This window comes from Chaetodon auriga, chromosome 19 (assembly GCF_051107435.1).
Source record: "Chaetodon auriga isolate fChaAug3 chromosome 19, fChaAug3.hap1, whole genome shotgun sequence".
Classification (NCBI taxonomy): Eukaryota; Metazoa; Chordata; class Actinopteri; order Chaetodontiformes; family Chaetodontidae; genus Chaetodon; species Chaetodon auriga.
In genome coordinates, this window is record NC_135092.1 from 16,572,886 (window position 1) to 16,597,597 (window position 24,712).

General features: G+C 41.7%; 1 protein-coding gene across 1 annotated transcript in view; it reads left to right on the plus strand.

Moving 5' to 3' along the window:
• Window positions 1-3,176: 3,176 nt before the first annotated feature.
• The window catches only part of arhgap24 (Rho GTPase activating protein 24), a 67,443-nt gene continuing 45,907 nt past the window's right edge, over window positions 3,177-24,712 (plus strand). Inside the window, exons 1-2 of the mRNA XM_076757515.1 lie at window positions 3,177-3,549; window positions 12,486-12,708. Coding sequence (XP_076613630.1) covers window positions 12,499-12,708 — 210 coding nt within the window. The 5' untranslated portion in view covers window positions 3,177-3,549; window positions 12,486-12,498. The remainder of the gene's footprint in view (window positions 3,550-12,485; window positions 12,709-24,712) is intronic.

The following is a 24,712-nucleotide window of genomic DNA, read 5'->3' on the forward strand; positions in this document are numbered from 1 at the left end:
GAAGCCTTCTTGTCTGTCTGCTGCAGGCCTCCAAAGATTTTCATTATCTCTCCAGAAGTCACCAACTGTCCAAAACCTCTGACTGCAAGGCCATGAGAACAGCAAACCCATTGTGAACATTTCAATTCCCAGAGGCTTCCTCCGCGAGGATTCATCCATTCTAATCTTGTGAGTTATCTCCTATCAGATAAGGTCCCCCACAGTATCTCAGGGGAGTAAATGCTGCTCCAGTTTGTTTACAGATGGCCAGTTCTTACGTCACAAGGTCACAGTGTTTCATGTTCGGCATTCCACGTCCTGCAAATATAATAAAACATGCTGAAGGATGGCTGAGGACAGATGGCTCAGAGTCGACTGTTGTTTAGTCTCAACATTTCATTTCATCTTTGTTTAATCTAATAAGCTTTTTCATAACACCTGGAAAAATCACTGTGTGGAGATTAGATTTCATTGGGAGGAATGGATTTTACTATATTGTCACTGTTGAATATAAATATCTTTGCACAGCTGCAAATAAAGAAAGCTACTTAAAAAAAATGGACTCTTTTAATGACATGCCATTCAATTTTATAACGACTTTTCGTGCAGGGTGACAAAGAGTAAGAAAGAGGACCCTGGAGCAAAATGTGTCCTTCCAAGTCACAGCAGTTGTACCAAGGTCAGAATGAAAAGTTGATAAATTTTTGCTGTGCTGTAGCGACAAATTCACACTTACACGGCAAAATAACCAGTGCTATCCAATGCGTTACATTTACACAAGTCTCATAATGGCTGCAGAAGACAAGGATATGGGTCTGAGTACGTGCCAGGATCACTGGGATTATTGGTCCCAACCTTGGGGTCAACACCCCCAATAGGATCCCAAGACAAATCTGACAGGTCTGAGTTTTTTTTCCAAGTTTTTGCTGATTGATCCTTATTTTTCTCATGAAAAACTGGATACTTTCAGATCTAAAACACACATCCACAGGTGAAAAATTAAGATTAGTGTTGGAAACTGTGGTTCCTCAAATGGCCACATGAGGCCATTGAGTGAGTCATTCCCCATAGACCCCCATATAAAAATGCCCAGCTTTATAGCAGAAATGAATGAATGTTTTGGTCAGTGCTAATTTTCCAGTTTATGACAACTGAATTTTTAAATAACTCACTTGCTTAAATTATATTCAGTTATGCATAATTATGGGTTGCTTTGAGTGACAGCTAGCTGCTAGCTCAGCAACCGGGCTTCATTCGGCCCACCTCAGCTCCACCCATGCTCCATTTTTGGATTTGCTGAGCTACACAGTGCCTCTTCAGAAACTTACGGGTGATGTGACGGAGACTACACCCATTGTTTTATACAGTCTATGGCTGCAACAAAAATGTCACGCATTGGATCGCTGCAGCTGCAAGTATGCCATCAATGCAATGTGTCCTGTAAGATCCCAGATCACTGCAGGCCTGCAGTAGAGAGCCAGTTATACTTGAAAATCTGATCATGCTCTTTGCTTTTAGTTTGAAGCTTTGGAAAGATTCATGTTCCACTGCTGCCTCTTTGAAACATTCGTCATCTGTCAAATCAATCATTTGACAGATGCTAATGGGGGCTCCAAATGTGACAGTGAGCTCAGTCGTGCCTCACTGCTTACAGTCTGCCTATACATCAAACAGATCAATAGGTAATGTGTTCAGCCTGACCCTGCACTTCACCCTCTAACACCTCAACAATCAAGCCAGGATCTGGTTTGTTGACATCACCTCCTCCACATTCAACACCATGGCAGTGAAACTCCTCCATCACCTTAGCCCTCTTCCAGAGTCATATCACAGCACACACACACACACACACACACACACACACACACACACACTACCCCTGTCAGATATGCACCTATTCACACACACTGAATTGTAAATAAACTAATTCTCATCATGATGATTCCATTTTGGGGAGGTAATACTTGTTGACACATCAGCCGCCTCCCACGTAGATTGGAATTTCCTTCCTTATTACTAATGAGGACATTAGCTGGGGATGTAGCTGACACACACACACCAGGGATATGTTAAGACTTGTGGTGATAATATAAATTGAAGCCTGCATGGTGGCATTTCAGCGTATTATAGATAGGAAAATCGTCTTTTGGTGGTGAATATTCCCTTTGTCAATATACCTACATATATTTTACTTGTTTTGTTTGTCCTGTCTATCCTTCATCGTCTTCGCTGACATGTTTCCCAACCTTCTCATTTTGTATTTTGTATATAATTAACGATATAATTGCTTTATTTTCATTTTCACGGCTTGCATGACAACCACGCGTTGGAATCTCTCTTCATAAATCAATAACTTATGTCAGCTAATTAAGCAGGTTGTGAGAAGTCAATAAGGAGCTCAGTGATTGCATGATTGAGCTCAGGAATGTATATGTCAGAATTCCTCAGTTTGTAAAAGCCCAGCAGACGCTGTAATTTACTGAAACCATGAATGCCTCACATCCATAACCACAGTTTAACAGCTTTACCTATGATTTATCATACACAGTGGACATTTTTATATTTGTATATTACACACAGGAGGAAAAAGGCTCCTCTTTTCTGAAACAAGTTCTTCAGAAGAAACCACTGTGGGACCATGGAATGGGAAGAAACGTCAGACCACTCCCCAGTAAACAAGATGCACTCTCCACTGGTGTGTATACAGCTGGGCTTGCACCAAAGTGAGGACAGTGTCACTGAATAAATGTTTGTTGAGCTGCATGCACGCAGGCATTTGTATATGCCATCTTGAAGACACCTTAAAATTGGGGCAGCTTTCTGTGTTTGTTTGCTGAATTACTCACAGATGATACACGGGAAATTCAGCATTTATATTCCACATTATGACCCTTGGAAAAGTTTGGAAGCTGCTCGTGTAGAATCTGAAATACAAGAGAACGTCAGCTGCACTGCAGGAGCACTGCTCAGTCAGAGCTCTCATCTTGAGACTTCCTAAAACATGCTCACACACACACACAGACACACACCCACACACACACACTTTCCCCCTCCCTCTGTCCTCCCTCCTCCTCTCTGTAACCAACATACACACACGGGCTTCTCAGACTGAGTGTGAGCGTCTCACCAGCCAGGATGACTGGAGGAGTTAGGACTGCATAGGCTGCAGTGTGGAGAGAGAAAGAGTGTGTGCTCGTGTGTGAGTGCATGTGTGTGTGCATGTGTCTGGGCGGACTCCCGCTGTAATGGTGCCCCATGAGTGACTGTGCTGACCGCGACAGCCATCCTGTCCACAGCGGAGACTTTCTCAGCATGCAGATGGTGTGAGCAGTCAGAGGGAAAGTTTATAACAGCTCGTCTGAGCCTCGGCTAACTAAATCCACTCTGTACACACTGAGTGACTTCTGGAGGGAAGCGGCAGCTGTGGCTGAGCTGGACTACAACTTCAGCTCATCTCAGCCCAGGATTTGTGCTGATGTTGATTGATTACCTGTCACTGGATTGGATACAATAGTTGCGCATCACCACACGTCAGAGCTGAGGGATTCAACAAGGCTGTTTGTTTGGAAGGTGAGTCTGCTGTTTGAGGTTGTACAGCTTTATGGCATGCTTCATTCTCTGAGGAATTGTTATATGTTGGTGATTTAGTGGCAATGTCCCCATTGCTCTCGAGCCACATTGGCATATCTCTGCATGCTTTGGTAACAGGAATGTGAAGATGCTGTAGGCAAATGCTCTGACTGACCGGTCCAATCTTAAAGAGATTGAGTGACATTTTCAGTTATATAATTTATACTTTAAGATGGTATGCCTGCAGCTGAACTTTATATAAGATTGCAGTAGTGACACCATAGTCTCTAGCATTGCTGGATATGGACGTAGCTTTGACATTTGGTAGTGTTTTGGTGTCCTGGATCTGCTTAATATTTTGCATGTGTTTCATTCGCTCGCAACACATATGGTGCCAGTTCACAAGCAGAGGAGGGCAGCAAATGGCTTCAATTTAGTGAACACTGATAAGACACATCAGCGCTTTTGGCGCTTTTTTGTAATAAGCTTTCCAAATAAACTTCCAGCATCTCTCATTTTCTCATGATATGTTTCCAGTGTGTTAAACTTGTGACACAACTCATCCAGCTGTAACTGGCACACTGAGGTTGGAGTAGAGATGCACAAGAGGAAATAAGTGTACAACTTACAGTTATATATAGATATGTCACACCCACAAGGCTACAATCTCCATGTTAACTACATTGTTAGCCAGTAACAGCATAAGTAAAATACCAATTTACTGTAAGTAATCATAGCAATGACTTTTTTGGTTTCTGCACTTTTCAGGTAGGTCTAAGACATGTAATTAAAATACAGTGCAGTTACTGTACTGTTGCTATCGTTGGACGAGCATTTTGCACAGTCTTGCTAATTCTGGTGCAGGACATACAGATGGCAAGACCGTTGCATATGCCATCCAAAACCCTGACCCCCTGTCTGGCTGTTGGCTGGTCAAACAGAAAACTAAATCATGTCTGGATTAATGTGTGAGGTCTGTCGCTGTCATGTCGCTGACTGCAGAGTAACAATGGAAAAAGGAGGCAGAAAAGGTGAAAGGAAGAAAAGATTTCAAGCAATAAGAATAAAAAGATGTTAAGGAAAGGAAGGTCAATGTTGACAAACAGGACAAAAGAAGACATCTCTGACGACTTGTGTCCCTCACCTGGTGTGTTAATGGAAAAGGGGGATTTGAAAGCAAACAAGGCACGAGCTGAGGTACAGTAGGAGGGTGGAAGATATGATGACCCCCGTGTGCCAGGAATGTCTGCAGTGCACAGGCTGTGCTGCTGGAAAGCCCAGGGATCAGGTTCCCCGTGTCAGCTGCGCACTCGACTGTTCCCAGGTCTAACTCTGTGATATCTGTTTATTGAGAGGCAGGAAGGGATGGAGACAAGGAGGACTGAAGCTGCAGCAAAACTGGGGCTGTGATCAAAATAGAAAATTCATAGGTAAAAGGATCAGTTTGACATTCTGAGACATGTTTTTATTCGCTCTCTGGCAGCCAGATAAGGAGACTGACATCACTCTCATTTCTGCCTGTGATATGTAAGGCCACAGCTGGCAGATGGCTAGCTTAGCTTAGCACAAAGACTTGAAATGGGGAAACAGCTAGCCTGCATCTGTTAAAATTTTGCCAGTTACATCTCATGTAAACCAACAACTGAAGTGTCAAAATCAGTGAAACGTTAATTTGGTGTTTTTACAAGTAGATTTTTGTATGAACAACTCACAATAGCTTCAGATTTGACATGCAGGAAAATGGTATCGATCGTCTCATTTAACTTTCAGCCAGAAAGCGAGTAAGTGTTAAAACGTCTAACTTCCTTCCTTACTACTACTATAACTACTCCTTTAACATCAGTTAAATTTACTTGTTTCCTGTCTTTATGCTAAGTAAGTCAACTGGCTGCTCACAGCAGCTTCAAATTTACCATACAGACACGATGACGGTTTAGTCCTCTCATGTAATGTATTTCCAAATAGGGAATAAGGGTCAAAATGTCAGTCTACTCCTTTAACATCTGCTAAATTGACCTGACACAGGCTACTTCATCCAGCGAATCTATATAGGTGACATTTATGAAGGTTAAAATGCAGATTCAGCTCTCTCCCAGCTGCTAGAGCAAACAGCATCTCTGGGGAAAATGACTATGATCGCAGGTGTGATTCTCAGTTTGCCCTCTGACTGAACGCAATGTCTTATTTTATCTGGAAAATATCACATTACTGCATTACAAAGGATAGCCACATCAACGGTATCATTCATTCAGTTATACAGTGTGTCAAACAAATGCAGAATGAGTCAGCGGTCCAGTCTTCACCCTGGTTCCTCCTCACGGCTGCTGCTCAGTTCCCAGACATACAGTGACACATGGCGTGGAGGAAAATGGAGAGGGAGGGGCGGCGATGCTAGTGAGCGGGTAACGAGTGTATCATACCAGAAGCGCTGCATTGTAGACTATGAAGGGGGCCACATATGGCGTCTAAATTGGTCTGTAGACAAAATAGACACTGATTCATCAAATTGAATCATACAAGAAAGCCAGGGAGTTTATTTCAGCAGCAGGGGTGAAGAGAAACGTTATGTCCAAGAAGCTATCCCTCTGTGTTTGTGATACATCATATCTCCCACCCTTGCCTCCTTTTCTCTCCTCCTGCTTCCATCCATGCATCTCTCAATGTGACTCACAGTGGGTTGTGTAGGTAGTGAGTACATACCTATCCCATAATGAAGGATAGCTTCCCTTAAGCGTCAAAACATGACAGATCTGACTGTAGAGTAATGGATCAGGGTGTGAATACTTCCATCTGTGACCCCTCTGAAGCCCTTCCTCTTTCACATCCTCTCTAGCGACACAGCAAGAAACGTGCCCTCCTCTCACCTCTGTGACTTCTTAGCAGGAGTCTAACAGAAACAGACTGCTCTCGAGGTAGCAGCTTTGGTAGCGGAGGGTTATATTTGTCTTTAACACATGTGGGTCATGGAGGCCCTACTGTGCTGACTTTAAGGGGGAAGGTTGCCCAGGGATATTTAAAGGGTCGACAGCACTGACTGGCAATGTGAAGTTCATGTTTCCTCTGTTGCATGTTTTATGGTGTGTTGATGGTGGTTTGTGCACATAATCAAACAAATCCTATTATGTGAACATGAAGTTCATCAAATCTAATGATTTTCACTTTAGCCTTGGAGAGATGGTTGCTGATGACACACAGACAGACTTCAAAGTATTGCCATTGGATTGAATCAGCTGTCAAACATGCTGACTTGCAGACACAATGAAGTTTTCACATCCTGTCTGTCCACCAATCACATCTTACTGGCTTTGTGGTGGTGAACTGGAGGAAAGAGAGATTATGCAATAAATCTGAATAATTTATCTGTTTATTTATGGACAGACAGACAGACAGACAGATAGATAGATATCAAAAGAGATGTCATCAGACTTGATAAGACTAAATGTGTTGACCCTCCATAGTGACTTTTCTGTTTAACACGCCATTGACCTTTGCATCATCCAGGGAAAGTTGGCACACTTTACTGGCAAGCACAGGGGCCAATGTGGGGTGCAGCAGCTGCTGAAAATGCAAAACTGAGAACTGAAGACAGACAGATGGTAATGACACTGTCGGCCACATGCTATATGACATGAATAAAGAATTCATGTCTGCCATTCATCCGTGAGTTTGCATCACTGTGATCATTGGTAACCTAATATTAACCCAAAATGCACATCACTGCTATGAGTTTTCATGAACAATGTTTATATACTTGTTGCCTGTATAATAGAAATGATACTCTGGATTGAAAGAGTTTGCATGGTTCTTTTAACCAGCCTTACCAAAACCAAAAATTCAAGAGGAAAAATATAACAAATGTGTGTGTTTATCCAGTCTAAAATAAGCTTCAGTCATTAGCATGCAGCTAACTAGCATACTAGTAACCAAGCCTTATTTCCAAAGTCAAAGAGGACATCATTATCTAACTACATTAGTTTGCAGGTTAAAAAAAAAAGCCCAGTTCACGACTAGCATGTCCATTGTGTGGAAGTTGGACCGGCGCTGGATGCTGTCAGTTTTGGCTAACGTTATAGCTGCTCAGTCTAGACTTATCCAAGATAGCGTTATGTTTACTCAACATGAGGTGAACAATCATCCTTAAATGCTTTTCTCCTAGAACATTAAATGCAAAAACATATGGTATAAAAACATTAGGCCAATATAAACTACTAAGCAACCATACTTATTAAGTACTTATTACCCTATTAAGAAACAATTATGTTTTCAACCAAGTCATGGAGCTAACGTTAGCGTAATTAGCTAGCTAGCAACAGCTGTGAAATCTTGCATAAGAACGGTGCGAGAATGGAAAGCTTCATAACAGTGAAAGAAGAGGCGAAACTAACAGCAGTTTGAACAGTGAAATCATGCCACAAGATGTCTGTAAAATGCACTTAGCACAGTCACAGTTTACCCTTTTGGCTTTATAGCAGCCACATAGGATGGGAAATGCAGAACGAGATCTAAGTTTGTTGAGTCCAATTTTCTCGCTACAGAGTTTGCCCTTGCTGCTGTTAAGACCGGCCACTTCCTGTGGTCACCGAAGATTTCCTGCCAGTATTCCTACACAACACCAGCATTTTTGGCAGTTTGGGCAACAGTCTGTAAAGTCTCAATTAGGGGAATTGAATGCTGTTCTTTTTGTAGCCCAAGATGTATGATTTAGGTTGCTTCAGGTTGTATTTTTACCCCCCAAAATTCTTCCCAAGCACAACTTTAATTTCCCAAAGGATGAGCCAGATTGAAGAGGCCTCAGTCTCCTTTCCTGCAAACCAGCTCAGTTCAAACAAAGGCATGTCAAACAGCCGTTCAGTCTTTCTGTGTGCTGTTAGCTACTTTCCCATATGGGGAACAAACACTGTGTAAGCGCTGAAGACGAGCAATCTCTTGATGCTGAGAGACAGGTCCTGTATGGACAAAAGAAGGTCTGCAGTATCACATTTCAGAGACTATACAATCTCATCAAAGTTTCTTTCTTGTTCAGAACTCGACATTTACACATGAAGACTATATTTAAGCCTTCATTCTGTGCTCAACAAAACACAGACCCCCTTTTTACCATGCTTAGGTTGATCATCGCAAGTATCAGTTTACATGAAATGGATGTGATCGACCCTCCACAAGTGAAAGTGATTTATTGTACAATTCAGTGCCTTCTTGACTGGCCTGAGAACAGCTTTCATCACTAAAGACACATCCCGTGGCTCTATTTTATGATTTCACTGACAGATGCGTATTTTTAAACCAACAGCAAGGCGTCTCTGATCCTGAGGTGGCCTGGCTCGGTATCCATTTTACTGATGGACACAGACAGACTCAGAATACTAATACATAAGAGCAGAAATGGAGACAGACAGACCCCTCATAGAAAAGTCAGTCCATCCTTCTTTTCTCTTTTACTCGTGGAGTTATTCATTTTTACTGCCACGCAGCCACAGATATGCTGCATCCTGCTAAGAAATTATAGTGCATGCCACTTAAACCTTAGGGGGCTGATTCGTGACTATCTTTGTGTTGTCCTTTCAAGTGCACAGTGTGTGTCAGTGGTATGTGTGTGTGGCTGTCTGTGCTGTGTACTGTGCTGTTGTTTATAGTGAAGGTCAGGGTGTCTCTTCCCACTGACTGGTCAAAGTTCTCAGACTCACTGTGAGAAAATTCTCCAGCTCAAGATGTCTTGAAAGTTACTTGGCAGATGAGACAGACGCAAGTGTTACTAGACAGCAGATGGTAATGTAGATTGTTAATTGCAGATTTGGAAATTAAAGCCTCCATCATACTGCCACGCTCATTATTCTAGAGATCAAAGTTGAAGAAGAAAATTGCTTACTTTTTTTGAATGTAAGTCTTACTCAATTTATTTGTTGTTATGATGAAATGATCAGTATTATAAATCAATTTGCACTGCTTATTTTGGATACTGAGGCTCAGTGGACAGAGGCACCACTGCCACACACAAAGATACCATACAGTCAAGGGCACCTGCACACACAGGTGTTTAACAGGGACACAGATGCACCTCTGGGAGGCTGTTTTCAATGTGCTGCATGGACAAAACAGTCAGGTAGTCATGTGTACTTGCAGAGACTTTGCAGTTGCTTCATAAATGTGCTTACAACCACATCTGGCACTGTCAGGGCATTCATTGGAGAGATGAATGCAAAAAGAATGACTACATATAAAACCCAGGTTCAGAAAACAGGTCACCTATGACTTTTGCCCTTGTTGGGTTGTTGCTTCACAGAAATCTGGTATATTAACTTAAACAAATTCTTTGGTAGCTCATTGGTAAAGCAATCAGTGTTATGATTTATTACACAAACATACGTGTTAGCTTTTGTGCAAATGTGTTTAGAAGAAGAATGTCCTTGTGCCGGCTACCAAACTGCATAAAGTAAGCAAAAAGTGAGAGGAGTGAGTCAGTGAAGAAGTGATCGGTCCCCTGTCAGCAAATCTTTTCTGAGTCATCAGCCGTTCGAGCAACGCTGAGGCTGTTTTTAACTGTTATCTTGTCATGTCACAATATAACGAAGGAAGAGAGAAAGAAGCAGTCATGCTAACAGCTCTGTATAGTTGTACTTTAAACACGGCAATGCTTTGGCCTAAATGCTAACATTAGCATGCTCTGCATGCATTGATCACCATCTTAGTTTATCATACTAATAATTACTAATTAGCTCAAAACACAACATGCAGCTGAAGCTCATGGGAATGTCCTCGGTTCTGCAGGTTTTTGGACATGTCACATTGTCACTTTGCTTGAGACAGTTCTGCACTAATAGTTTCAGTACAACACTGGTTGTGGGTGCTGTATATACTTTGACACATGTCGGTCTTGGTCCAAGTGGTGGAATGAACGAAGCAAAAAATGTCTGTATGTTTTCTCCTGTATGCCATCTTCCAATGTCCAGCTTGAAAGCAGTTGCTTATTCCACCATAGTTAATCTTCATATTGTGCAAAGAATAAAGGATTTATTTAAGTTTATGGCTGTTGTTAATATGTCATTTCCCCCCACATTTCTGTTAGATATGTCTGATAGAACCCACAAACTGGCCTTTAGCAGAAACATAAAAATTAAAACTAATAATTTTCCAAAGGTCACAATTTATCATGCTGTTCCTGCAAAGCCTGAAGAACCACTAACTTTTCGATTAATCTTACTCCATTTGTCTGTCAATTTATAAATTTAGTCATGATTGTGCCCTCTATCCCTGCATGGCAATTTATTACCTCTGTACCGCAGTGTAATGTAAAATTAAATAGTGTTTCTTCTCCCAGCCAGTACCAAGTTGCCCGAGTTATTTACCATTTCAATTCGTTGCAGCACAGGCCAGTCCCAGCAGTGCTGTTAACTAGGCCCTGTGCAGGAGGCATGAAATTGTAAAGGGGCTGTGGCACCAGACTGGCAACACAGCAGGTGACTCCATCAACAGATGGGTGTCCACCCTAAACTGTGATTTATGCTGTGTGTGTGTTTGTGCCTGTGTGTTTGTTGTTCACGTGTGTCCTTACAGTTTGTCTAAGCAGACTCAAGTGTGTAGGAAGCAGCAGCACTAGAGCTCATTCCCTCCAAATGTAGTGTTAAACCATCCCACACAATGAAGAATTTTCCATTGAATGAACTTTGTTCACATGATGACTTTCACTGATGTTGAATAAAGAGCTCTGCCCACTTTTTCCAACTTAGATACAACCTGAGTGTGGAGTAAAGATGGAGTAGAGATGAACAAAAAATAATAAGTAAGTTATGGCTGCCGCAGTGCAAAACAAATGGAAAACTGCTATTTTCTCAGAGGAATCCGGAGCAGCGAGCATGTTTGTGCTTGCACATGCATACAGTACACACGTACTTGAACTGTGTGGTTTTGAAATCACCACAGCAGCACTGCTGCACTTGCTCCACTGCTGCCTGGAACACTACTGGGCTGCATCTGGTCCTCATCTGGTTCCGTGGGCTGTTTGGACTTCCACCAAGGCAAGCTCGACCAGAGCCACTGATAACATGGCAATGCATAAAGCTGACAGCAGCAGTCTCAGAGTAGTAGCATATGTCACTGAATGCTGCAGGGGTTTAAACAATATACTATTCTGCTCATGGAAACAATATGTGTAGGATGATTAATTGCATGTGTGGAGTTGTGGGTGCGCTCATTTATGTACCATATTGATGTGTGTGAAAGCTTTCTGTTCGGCGAGGGGTATTTGTCATATTTGATTGGATAACAATAAAAAGCGTTCTGTCAAATTAAAAGTTCACATCAGCTAAAAAGGTTCAGAGAGACAAAATGTTAGAGTGAGACGAGAAAGGCTGGAAGGCCAGCATATGTGGGTGGGCGAAACAAGAAATAGATAGAAGAGCTTCGAAGTTTGGCCTGTGGTCCTGTTATTTGGTTTATAAATGCTTCCACCCGCTTAACACTCAACCTTGCCTGCTTTAAACTCCACAATGCTCCATGATTGGACTCCAAATCACTAAACCCCCCAAAAGTGGTATCTAGCCGCACAGATACTGTAGTTCCGATGCTATTTGCTGAGGTCTTTGAGAAGGACAGGTGATGCATGTTGTTAGAACTGAAAATGACATTGGAAATATTCAACTTGGGATAATCCACAGATGCTACTGGAAGAAAACGGTTTCCATTAAATGGACTGAATGAACAGTTTAAATGAACAGAGTCGTTCCTGCCATATTTGTGTTGGACTGGGGTGACTCTAATTATTACACTCTTCCTATCGCGCAAGTACATTCCTCTGCTGGTTGAAATTTTGCAGAAAATAAGCTCTAGAGTCACTGGATTGATTTATAATCTCTGTTTTAAATACTTCAAATTACCTGTTACTTACGAGGAATTTACAACTGTAAATCTAAGCAATTCTAAACTATTTTGCCTCTTTGCAGGTTACTTGCAGTAATGGATGACCACTGTGTGTCCCACAGCAGTCCCCAGCGCAGTGGAGGTCAGTCCAGCGTGGAGATCCAGAGGCAGGGACAGCCGAGTGTCATCAGGTGTGGGTGGCTCAGGAAGCAAGGAGGTTTTGTCAAGACTTGGCACAGTCGCTGGTTTGTTCTGCGAGGGGACCAGCTCTACTATTACAAAGACGAGGAGGAGACCAAAGCCCTGGTAAGGCCGCGAACACACTGAAAGACTGACACCAAGTCCTTAAATCATGCAGGAATTTACAAAATAGAACATGTACTAGTGCTCTGAATGTTCACTTTAATCTGTTGTGCATTATAATCCACGAAATAAGCAAATGGAATTCCATGAAAACACTACTGAGTCTGGGTTGCTTTACAGCTATGTACTGCTGACAGCCAAATCAACAAATCAGTTCAATCTCTTTTGAGCCCATCACGCTGGCAGTCAACTAACTCGTTAGCTCAGATAACTTGAAAAACTTGCAGACACTGACAATGAACAGCTGATCAGATCAGAGGCGCGTGCAGCAGCCGGAAATATTTGGGAATTATTTGGTTCTTAAGTGCTGTGCCAGCTGCTGCACCTGTTCTTAGTCACGTTAATTGATTTGGAACAAGCTGCTTGCTCGTTGGCACACAGAAACATAAGAGGGGAAGAGCCACATCTGGACACACTGCTCTTTGCCGGGTGCAGCAGTGAACGTGAATAAATGTGTTTTAAGTCTGTGATCAAACAGACCATTCTCACTCTCAGGTTGCATCTACATACCTACAGACATTTTGTCACACCCCTCGACGTCTCACACCGATGCACAGGGTACCCTGTAGTGTCTGTATGAGACACACTGAGCTTTCAACGAACTCCAGTGTAAAGTCATCCAAGGCAGGTGACAGTATAAAGAGTGAAAAGGTCCAGATAGGGAGGAGGTCAGGTCTGCGACCGTCTCACAGCGATAACCACATGAAAGGCTCTCATAGAGACATTAAAGGTTATCTTTTAACGTCTGTTAAAAAAAAAAAAAAAAACATGGAGTGTAACAAAACGTCGCCTGGAAATGAGAACAGGTTGGAGAAAACAAGACTAAAAACACAAATATATTCATGTTTCTATACATTTTTTGAAGCCAGATATACTGTATTCTACATTGTGGACCTTTAGGCTCCTAACTAACTCAAAAACTAATATAAAGATAAATAATGCAAAGCTTGAAGGTTTTATATATATCTTATTCAAAATGCTTGCTGAAGCCCAGAATGCATAGTGGTTAATCATCAAGTGGAATGCTAATGTCCCACTTTCCCGCCTTACTTCTATGAATGTAAAATTACCCTGCTGTACTTCTGCAAACAAAAGGACCATCTGTCTCGATGTAAAGCTTTATCTCCTGTACTCATGTTATTTTGTGCAATTTTGTAATATTGTTCCTACTGTTTTTAAAACTATATGAGCAATAACATTTGGCTCTGACTCAAATGAATCAGGTTGTTTTGACTGTTTGACTGTAAGTCAAAGTAAACTGTTGTGAGCTTGTTTTCGCTGAAGCCAACATGCTGGAAGAAGAGGAGACAATGAGTGATGCAGACAATAAGGCCATCTCTAGCGTTACTGTAACCAGGCAGCCTCCCTCACTGAGCATGTGTGGACAAAGAAGCAGGACCAGGCAGCCCTCTGACTCTCAGGATAAAGAGAAATCACAGACATGTGGAAATGTGGAAGAAAAGGGATGCATAATTAATTCTACCGAGTTAGTTCAGAAAAGCACTGCAGGTTTTTAACAACCTAGAGTAGAGAAATTAAAATCTGTTATCATTGATTTACTTCTGTTTTAGGCCTGCTCAGGGATAAGTAGAGTGGGAATGAATGGCAGGGAGCCAGGGAATAGAAATGACTGCATATTACAAGTGATATTAAAGGAGTAGTTTGACATCTTGGAAAATATGTTCATTCGCTTGTGTTATCCGCCTGCCAGCACACCTAAATTAATCTTCAGCCAGAGCCAGGCTAGCTGTTTCCCCCTGGTTGAAGTCTTTATGCTAAGCTAAGAGCTAACCGCTGATACTGAAATTGGTCATAATGCAGATTCACAGATGTCTGGGAACTAATTCTTAGATAGGTACTTAAAGTCATTCAATTAATAAGCAAACCCCTTGATCGCTCATTCATGGCTAACTGCCCAGTTATTTCTTACCCTTTTGAGTTTCTAGAAACCAATAAAACACACGAAGGACTTTAACTTTTTCCTATAATCTATTCCACCCGAACAATATCCTCTTTTTCCAGAGGAAACTCAAACGCTCGAGCACAATTGAAATCTTCATTCGGCTCATCTGCCCACACTCCTTTGTCTGGCTGATTTCCCAGCGAAGCTCAGCTCAGCCAAACCCGAGCCACATCAGCAGCAGAAGTCTCTGAAGGTTAAAGCTCCAGACCTGAAGGTGGGCCACCAGCCAGATTCAGGGCGAGGAGATATTCTTCACTGCTATTTCTGGGTAGCTCTGGATCTTAAGCCTGAGTGTGGTCTTATATTCAGAGCGCCAACAGTTTTGCCTCAGTTCTTGGTGCTGTGACCGATTCTGTGGAGCAGTTCTTCATAATAATTTACAGAAAATGACAAGAAGCAATTTGTTTCCCATTGAAATATTTTTGCCATCTATATTTATCCACCCAGATATGTTATTCATTACTGAAACAAAGCCAACATCAATTTCAGACACCTAAAACAAACTAAAATAGTTTTTGCAGAGGATGGGAAATTTCAATAAAACTGGGTCAGGCACAAAGCAGAGCGTTCAAAGTCCTTAAATCTTTGTGACCTCCAAAGTAGAGCAGCACAAAAACAACAACCTAACATGACATAGTACCCAACAGAATACAAGATAACTAGTCTAGATTTCCCAAAGTCCCGAAAGAAAGAACACAAGTAGGACAAAGAGGAGAAAGAAGTTGTTCCTGGCATCCAACACTGATGTTCAAGATCAGGGCAAACACACAAGCACGCTCACGCATCAAGATGCGTACATCTCTTGACATGCAGTGGAGTTAAACCTCCCCGTCCTCAGCCATGAACCGCATAACGAAGAGTTGTGAAGCCATATTTAGATCAGCTATTAATTAATTCTCTGACGCTCTGTGAAGTCTCCATTTGTTTCCTGTCACATTTGCCTAATTGCTGCCCCCTCAGTGGGAGCAGGAACATCTGCCCCTCTCTGCTGCCTCTGGAAACACAGACGCCACCAAAGCTTGGGCTGATTAAACACGAGCAGTCACATAGTTAAACACAAAGGGTGCATCAGAAATCTTTCCCTATTTAACACTTCTTTGATTTTTCGACATTTTTTTTTTTTTTTTTTCAGAGTGCTGGTATTCTACACGGAAATATAGAAACTGTTCTAATGGTAGCGTCCATAGCATTAACACTACTATTCTCTACCAGCTCCCCAACACAACGCTTCACCTTTGTGTGTTTATTATACAACTTTACACCAGTCAGTGGTTTCTAAATCTCATATTACTACATATTTTAAAATAAGGTGTTGAAAGTCCATAACAGAGTGAGACTGTGCTCACCAAAAATAGCAAAATAAGACCTATTTTTATCTTTTCTTGATCAGCAACCCTGTGTGGTCATGTGAATAATGACCTTTGTTCCTTAGAAGCAAAGGCAGAAGTAGTGAGACATTGTTATTGCACCACCATAAAGATTTATCATTGGTTCCTTTTAATCCAAACTCTAAACAAGCTGCCTTAACATGACCATCATTAAAACCTGCAATAATTGATTGTTTGGCCACTTTGAGGCAGTGGAAATGAGCTCTAAACAAAACATGTAGCCATACATTGATCAGCTTTTTCGCATACAGCCAATTTGTACGTCTAGCAGATATGGAGGAACACTGGCATTCATTTGTGTTTGGTGCGGGGCAGGTAGCATAAAATGGGGTTTTATCAGTTTTCCGCTGAAAACAGCTGTCTGCTGCTTCCGAAAATGAGAGTGCTGTGGTCTGAACCCAATCACAAAAGGTACAGATGATTCAACCAAAGCAATGAGCTGAAAGGAGCTATGTAGAGCTGAAGGGAACCGTGGAGTCAGACGATAACTCTGTGGGTTTGTCCCTGGAAAGACCCTTCATATTACACATTGTGGTTTGATCCTTTGTCATTATACGAATATTGATTATCCCTACTTTAACCTTTATGGCAGACCAGAAAATGCCCACATGAATTGTTTCTGTATTGGTCATATGGGTTGTTGGATGGAAACATTGGCATTTTCCTGCCAACTGCAGTGCGAGGTTCTAATGGTTCTGGGTGAATGGGGAACTACATGAATGTTCTCCGGACCTGAAGTGATCCTGAGAAAAAAAAACAATGCGAGCACTTCATAACTGTATACAGAAATCAATCAATCAAACTTCATTCATGTCACACCTTTCAATCAAAAACAATGTAATTCAAGTGATTCATCAAGTGTAGGATGTAAAAAAATGGATTTCAAGACCAAATGAGATGAGATTTCATCTTCCTCAGAGGATTTCTGATGTTTGTGGACATTATTAGAAAGCGCCTACCATTATTATCAGTATGGGTTATCATGTTATGTCCTATACAGTTGGGCCAAACCTCTCTGAGCAACGTGTGGAATCTGAAGAATGGGAGTCAGATGGAGGTGAAGGGTCACCGAAAAGCACGCGCAGGGTACGACACGTGTGGGTTTAGCGACAACATGCCATCTGCTTGCCCTTACTCGTCCATGAAGATGTATGCACGCACAAGCATGCATGTACTCGCTCACATTCTCTCTCTCTCTCACACACACACACACACACACACACACACACACACACAACTCAGATTTCATCTAGCTGGGCCATAAACAAAGGCAGCATTCATTCAGTGGATGAAATGATATGATTATTGTAATTTAAACCACTTAGCATTGTATCTATATTCCAGTGAGTTTAGTGAGGTAACATTATGGATGAATGAGAGAATTGTGAATGAATACATTGGACCAGTTTTATTTTATTATAATTTATTAAGGAACGAGAGACATATTAACATTTAATCAGGACATTACGATTCTACCCACAACAAGTCTTACAAGTTAGTTTATTAATATTCAGCCCACGAGGAGGCCGAGTCTGAACTCAGACAGAATGATCTGAAGAAAAGTAGTCGCCTTTAATGAGAAATTGCATTAAATCAATAATGCAACAGTGCAATAACAAACTGAAAATCCTTTGTTTTCCCTGCTTGAGCTGGAAAACGTTTGACCTTGGCATTTAACAAGAGTAAATAAAATGCCACTGCAGCTCTGTAATTATTCGTACTGCAAGACTGTGTCGTCTTACTGCTGTGTGATGAAACATTAACACTGTCTCATTTGTCCGACCTTCACTGCTACAGTAACTCTTCAGTCACTTTTAACGTCGACAAACACAGACGATGGTTACTCTTGCGACTTTTACAGTACAATCCGATCATAGCAGAGCCTACTTGTGTGCATACTAGTGAGGTGTGAAGGTTTCAGAGAGTCACATCACATCCAGCTGTGATCTGAGTCACAGATCTGGACAATAATGTGGACGTTATCCAAACACCCTCTTGCGTACGTCATTAAACCCGTGCCTGACATCATCATCCGGCTACAGACCCAAACACAGACTTTGTGTGGACATGGCTGGGTGCCACCTGATGCATGAGTGACATACTAAAAGCCAATTTCTGCATCTTCTCTTATTACGTTGGTTAGACAATTACATTTAGGCGCAGACACTGTCCCTGGCAAGCTCAATGCACAGAGCATGAGAAGAAAATGTCTTTAAATGGGACACAGTTCTGGTTGTTAGTATTCCATGAACGCACACTAAATACAGAGACTAGACCCTCTGACTCCTCTATGGTAACTGCATGTGTAATAAGTTCTGTATTGATTGATGGAAAAGTCAATAAACTCTCACTGGACTTGCAACAAGTTCCTGCAAGTTCTGTTTTCTGAGCACTTTCTCTTTCCCCGATACCTCAGGTGCTAACGGGGTGCTACTATGGTGATTATTTTAGGTATGTGCAGGTGCAGTGGTATTTGTGCGAGTTGTGGGGAGGTGGGGCTGGAGGGGGGCACGTTCCCACACAAGAAGTAAGTATGCACCTGGTGCAGGAGCTCTAGTGTTGAATCAAAATTCCTCACACACAGCAGGGATTCAGCTGGTATCCCCGGGCAAAGGACCTTGTACGACTTAAAAAACTTCGCTCTCCAGTGGCTGCATGTGTTAGCCTGTGTAATGTTCAACAGAATAGAATCATACGTGTTAATGCCTTTACTTTTCCTAATTCAGCTTGAAGATTAATTTAGATTTGGAACACAATAATGGATCACATGACTACTTTTGCCTCAGTTTACAGAGTTTCAGTGTCTTTCTGTTCACTGTTTTCATTTTCTTGCAGCGAAAAGCTGAAAATCCCCACAGTGCAGCTGCTGACAGATGCAGCTAGCGACCGGTTGATGAACATAGTGAAGCATTTAGCAGCGAAAGAGTGGAGTTGAGTTCCCTCAAGAGCTGGTGGAGACTAAAACGAGCTAAGAGAGAGTGAATATTACATTCGCCAGGTGGCCAGGTGGTGACTCTAAATGAATGTTAATGTCTGTCTGAGCAAAAAGCCGTGTGCTAATAAGTTTGCCATATTAACTTTAAAGGTGATTACAGATTTAACTTCAAAGAACAGCTCAGATTTATTTTTTAATTTGGTACCAGTTGCTAACTTGTAGTGATATTACATTACATTTTTCAGCTGAGGGTATGAGCTACAAGTCTTCTAATTCTTATCCAGCTGGTGGCTTCAGAGATTATAACCATACAGGAGCAATTGTGGACAAGCTGCCAGAGACATTTTAAGGTACTGCACGCAGAGTAGCTGCTTCTTATTTTGTGTGGCAGGTCAATTCAGCCACAGAGGTCACCTGTCAGACAAAAAATGTGAATCAGCAGTATCAGTTCATGGCATATAATCCACTCCACTGTGTCCTCTAAGGTACCCTGGAGGGAGGTCTGAGAGCAGAGTCAGATATCAGAAATACACACAAGGTGCCTGGTTTAGATATTTTTTATGTTGCCTTGTGGCTTAAAATATTTCTGTTAACTCATCTTATTTTGGACCGCTGGCAGATTTCCAATCACAGGTCTGGCAGCCCCAGGTCATATCAAAACATCAACAGTGTCACTGTTAAGTACTCAGACTGCCACACCATTTAAATAATCCCATCATGTAAGTATTGCTTTGAAGGTTTGACAGTAGCCTAAATCCTGATGTTTACTAAAAATGTCAATTTATATCTTATTAATTACAAAGGGATTAGATGTCCTGTGAACAATAACTGACCATGACTTTCAAAGAGAAGTGAGTAATATACATAAAAGCTGGTATGGCAGTACTGTAGTATCTCTACTGACACAAAGTACTGAACAAAATTACCTCTGCAGCTTTCTGGGATTTTGTTGCATCCGTGTTTTTTATAAGACTTTGTATCTTAAGCAGTCGCAGTCTGGAAAATGAGTTTTTATTACACACAAAGTATCTCATACTGTTGCAGGCAGGCGCTCATGAAATTTGCTGAGCCTGTTCATACTATACTACGGTATCACCATGACCGCATCAGGAGTGTAAACATTTGCAGCTCAAAACACTGCCTGTATGCGGTGATGGGAATAGTATACAGAGTGCAGACTCCACTCATACGACCTACAAACCTCATTTCTATCTGTGTCATTGATTTCCTTTGGTCTATTCAAACTAAATATCGTCATATTATCACTTCAGAAGTTATGTTGTAAATCAAGGTTTTATTCTTGGCTACTTTTCCCCCCTTGGTAGCCAGTTTTATTCGAGTCGCGGGCATGTTTATCATCTAAGACTCCAGGCAGTCTGCTGTTTCGATGTCTCACTTTACTCATCTGTTCCTCTCTCTGGCTTAATAAAACAAAGCTGTGACAGCTTTTATTTATTAACTGTGGACCACTTTATCCTGCGTGGACTCATTTGAAACTTCCAGTCCAGTGAGGTTTCACAGTATTACTTGTGTATTATTGAAAGCTTGATATTGTTAACTGATCACACAAACAGTATAGGACACAAACAACAGCGCGAGAAGAGTGAATGAACAGGAATATGGTTTGTCTCTGCTCTGGCCGGTGCAGCTGTGCTCTAGTTTCAAAGGTGCTGTAACCGAGAGTCCGGCTGAATCAGATGCAAATGGTTTCACTGGAAAACAGGTGATGAGCAGGACGATGCCTCCTGTCCATCCTGTGGGTGGTTATTTGTATACTTTGCGAGCTGAAATAGTGATGTCTCCTGCAGGTGTGCTCCAGTTTTAAAGGTGTGAGTACACTGGACCTGAGAGTTCAGCTGAGTAAGCTGTAAGCTAATTTCACAGGAAATAAATGACTCTCGTATCTTTGAGCACATACACTATGCAAAGAAAGCATTTTACATAAAAGTGCGTCCACATGCTCAAGCCTCCACATTTACAACTCATTTGCCAACACATCCTCATACCTGCACGACTGAGAAGGTCGAACGCAAATGACTCAAAAAGACTTACATCATCGTGGGACAGTACCAGTGACGGCTTGCTTAGGTCAGGCACCAAAACTACTTGGTTAGGTTTAGGAGTAGATCATGCATTAACATGAGTTGGTGTTATGTACATGATGTAACATAAGTAAGTAAGTATTATGTAACTTAAAATGGGTCAGTGTTGACTTTCGCTTCACAGGGGACACAAACACTGTGTTTGTTTAACATCCATCCGCACCAGAGTGTACGTTTTGTGATAGTTGTCCATACATAAAGTAGACAGTATGAACATGAATATATTCTTATATAGGAAAAGGAACTAATGTTGATGTACCACTAGAACATGAATGTTATGTAATGTGTCTCACAAGGTCTAAAATCATCACATTTCTATTGAATATATTGAGAAAACGACAAGTTATTAACATTCTTGAGCCATTACATTGAGCCTGTTGAGGTTTTACGTTTCCGCGGAGGACTTTGTACCCTTCAGTCTCGATGCTTTGATTTTATTTAAAATGTCACAGTAATTGCTTTGGCATTTTATGTTCTCTTTCCTTACATTTTATGATTTGAGAAATCTCGGAGTCAAATCGTTTTTCAAAAAGCAGTCACAGTTTAGGCAGAAGATATTTTATGAAACCTTAGATGTGGGAGTTCTTGGATGAAGACAAAGGGTCTCTGGCAGGCAGCAGCAGCAGTGACAGGTATTCCTGCAAGAAAGTGACAGGACACCGTGTGTTTTCCAGCTGCTTGCGCATAAATCACTGTAGGCTCTCTCGCTTTGTTGTCTTAGGGATCTTGTAGTGTGTGATGGATTTCGTGTGTTTGTCAAAGAAGCATGCTTTAGACCATTCTTGTCCTTGTTGTAAGCTTATATGGCTCTCTGTCCCACATTTTGTTGCACGTTGCTCAATTGTTTTTCTAGAAGTTCCAGGTTTGTGTTTGGGTTTAATGATGGAGAAGGTGTGATTTTCTTAAAGTCTGCCGGCATTACCTGTTCAGACCATCATATCATGATGATAAAGCGCCAAACAAGGTTGAGTTTTCCCATTCTTTTTAGGTTTCTGTCTTAAAATCATGTGCCTGCCTCTAACTTTTTCTTTTAGCAAGCACTTCTCATACTTAATAGTTACAGCCTTGTTTTGTGATTGCTGACTTTTTAATCCCCCTCTTGTCAGTTTTCACAGTGTCGCTTTCTCCTGGTTTATCATGTCTCACATTTAATCCACCAAGTAAATAAAAATTAATGGACAAGTCCTCCATTTTTTTCATCCTATTGCCTTTGACTGGCACATTAATATTTTAATGAACGTTATGCGGTCGCAGCTGTGGACGTACTGAGTGTTTTACAGTGGCTCAGCTCACTCAGAGCTGAAGACCAGAACTACCTGTTTTACAACTGTGAAATAATGACGACATTTATTGGATTGTCGGACTCAGTGGAGCGATCAGAACAGCACAGCCGTTGCCACTTGAATAGACAGGTCATATAGCAGGCAGAAATCGAGTCGCAGATCGTGAAAAGAATGAACACACAGACAGACAGATGTACTTACTATAGTCCACACGGGCGAGAAGCACACATACCGTCTCCTGGTCTCCCACTGAGTTGGACTTCCTGTGTCTGAGAGGTCACTGAAGCTGGAGAACCGTAATTATCGGATGAAAGGGCCACTGATCAACCAGCCGAGGTTTAATGACTACTTAACTGACCTGTTACACCAATAACTTCTGCTTAATTGACTCCGTTTATGTGTCTGCAATCTGAAATCAATTTCTGCCTCACAGTATATCGCCCCGCATTTTATTATTTTGCCACATGGTCCGTGTTCTACACTCGTTCATCAAACCAGATCTTTGATTAACAAACTAAGGTCGTCGCTTTACTCAAACTTCACACTTGATTGATGTTTAAGTAGCCTTTCGCAGATTTTGCTCACGCGAGAGACACAGGAGAAGGTCAGAGTATCTTTATTATCCCAGAGGAGCAATTTGTTGTACAGCCAGCAGGATCCATGTAATGATCAGACAAACGATAAACAGGAAACACAAAAGAATCACATTCAGTGATTTAAAAAGCCGTGTCAGCAGGGACAAATGAGTTCCACTGGTCCTGCGTCATGGCAGATTGTATCTGCAGCCAGAAAGAATCAACTTGAACTCCTGGGATCAGCCAGGATTGACTGGGCCTTCTTCAAAGTCCTAACCTTGAACAGATGAAGAAGGTCATTCAAGGGTGTCTGCACACTTTGATGATACCCTGCAATCTGTTTCAGTTTTGAGCGTAAGTGACCCGTACCAGCTGACAAAGGAGAGTGTGAGGACTGATCAATAAAACAAGAAGTATGGTCAACGTTAAAACTTTGAAGGTAATGATAAAAGAACGTGTGCTAACGGGCTCGAAGGTCAGCTTGTCATCAATTACAGTGCCAGGATACATGCACTGCTGCACTAACTCAACAGCCTGAAAGTTAATCACCACAGGAGAGATGACCATATTCTTTCTAAAATCTACTGTCATGTCTTTAGTTTTGGACACGTTGATGTATGATTGATGCTATAATCAATATTTTTACCCTAACGATGGATCGCATGACTACTTTTATGGGAAAGGGGTCACTGGTAGTGATGAACTCTCAGAGAATTATCACCCAACTTTGTAGTTAACTTCAGTTCTGTGGAGCTTTGAAGCATTTTTGAACTAACTGTCTTCAAACTGCTCTGATCTGAAAGCTCCAGAAACCCACTGCACACGAGCTGCTCAGCATCAAACAGCAGAACGATAAACTTAGCAACCAGCTGGAGAACATAATGAGGCACTGAGCTGCTAAAGAGTGTGATATTTTCTTCAGGAGCTGGTGGAGGCCAAAGCAGAGCTACTGACTGCTGGATGTGTAATAGCCAACCATGAATTTAGTTTGTTTCTGTTGCAAAAAAATAAAGAAAGATCGCATTGTTTTTCAATTCTTTTACTCAGTTTTTCACTCTGTGTCTTAATCACATTATTGTTATGCTAACCCAAATATTTGGGAAACAAGGACTTAAGCAGTGTCTTCCTATCATTTTATTGAGAAAGCCTGTCCGACTCAATTGATGAGACATCCAAGGCACGAGACATTTCCTCTATAACTGTCAGTATTCCCCAAACAAAGCTGAATGTTCACAGAGGTAAAATGTTTGGTTTGTGACCAAACAGAACGTCACATATGGGTTTAATTGCTGCAGGATGTGCAGGCTGGTCAGACAAACTTGTGCCATTAAATGAACAGACCTGGAGTCATAGTCAGTTTTCTGCTATTTGCTTGCAGTCTGAGAAAACGCACCAACTTAGATTTCATTTGGAGCACACTGTTGGACACAGCCTCAGAAAGAGCCCCCTGACAGGCTGGGCTGCTGCTTACAAGCCTGAGCCTTCCTGCTGTCGCTTTTCTCAAACAGATTTCTCTGAGATTTTGCTGTCCCGTGTGTGTGTGTGTGTGTGTGTGTGCATATGTGTGTGTGTGTGTGTGTAGCTTTTTGGTTGAGAACAAAAGATAATTGAGTTTGTGTCACTACACCGCTTCCAAAAATGACCTCATTGTAGTTAACGACAATATAAAAATGCAAAAAAACACCCCAAAATAGGTTGGGT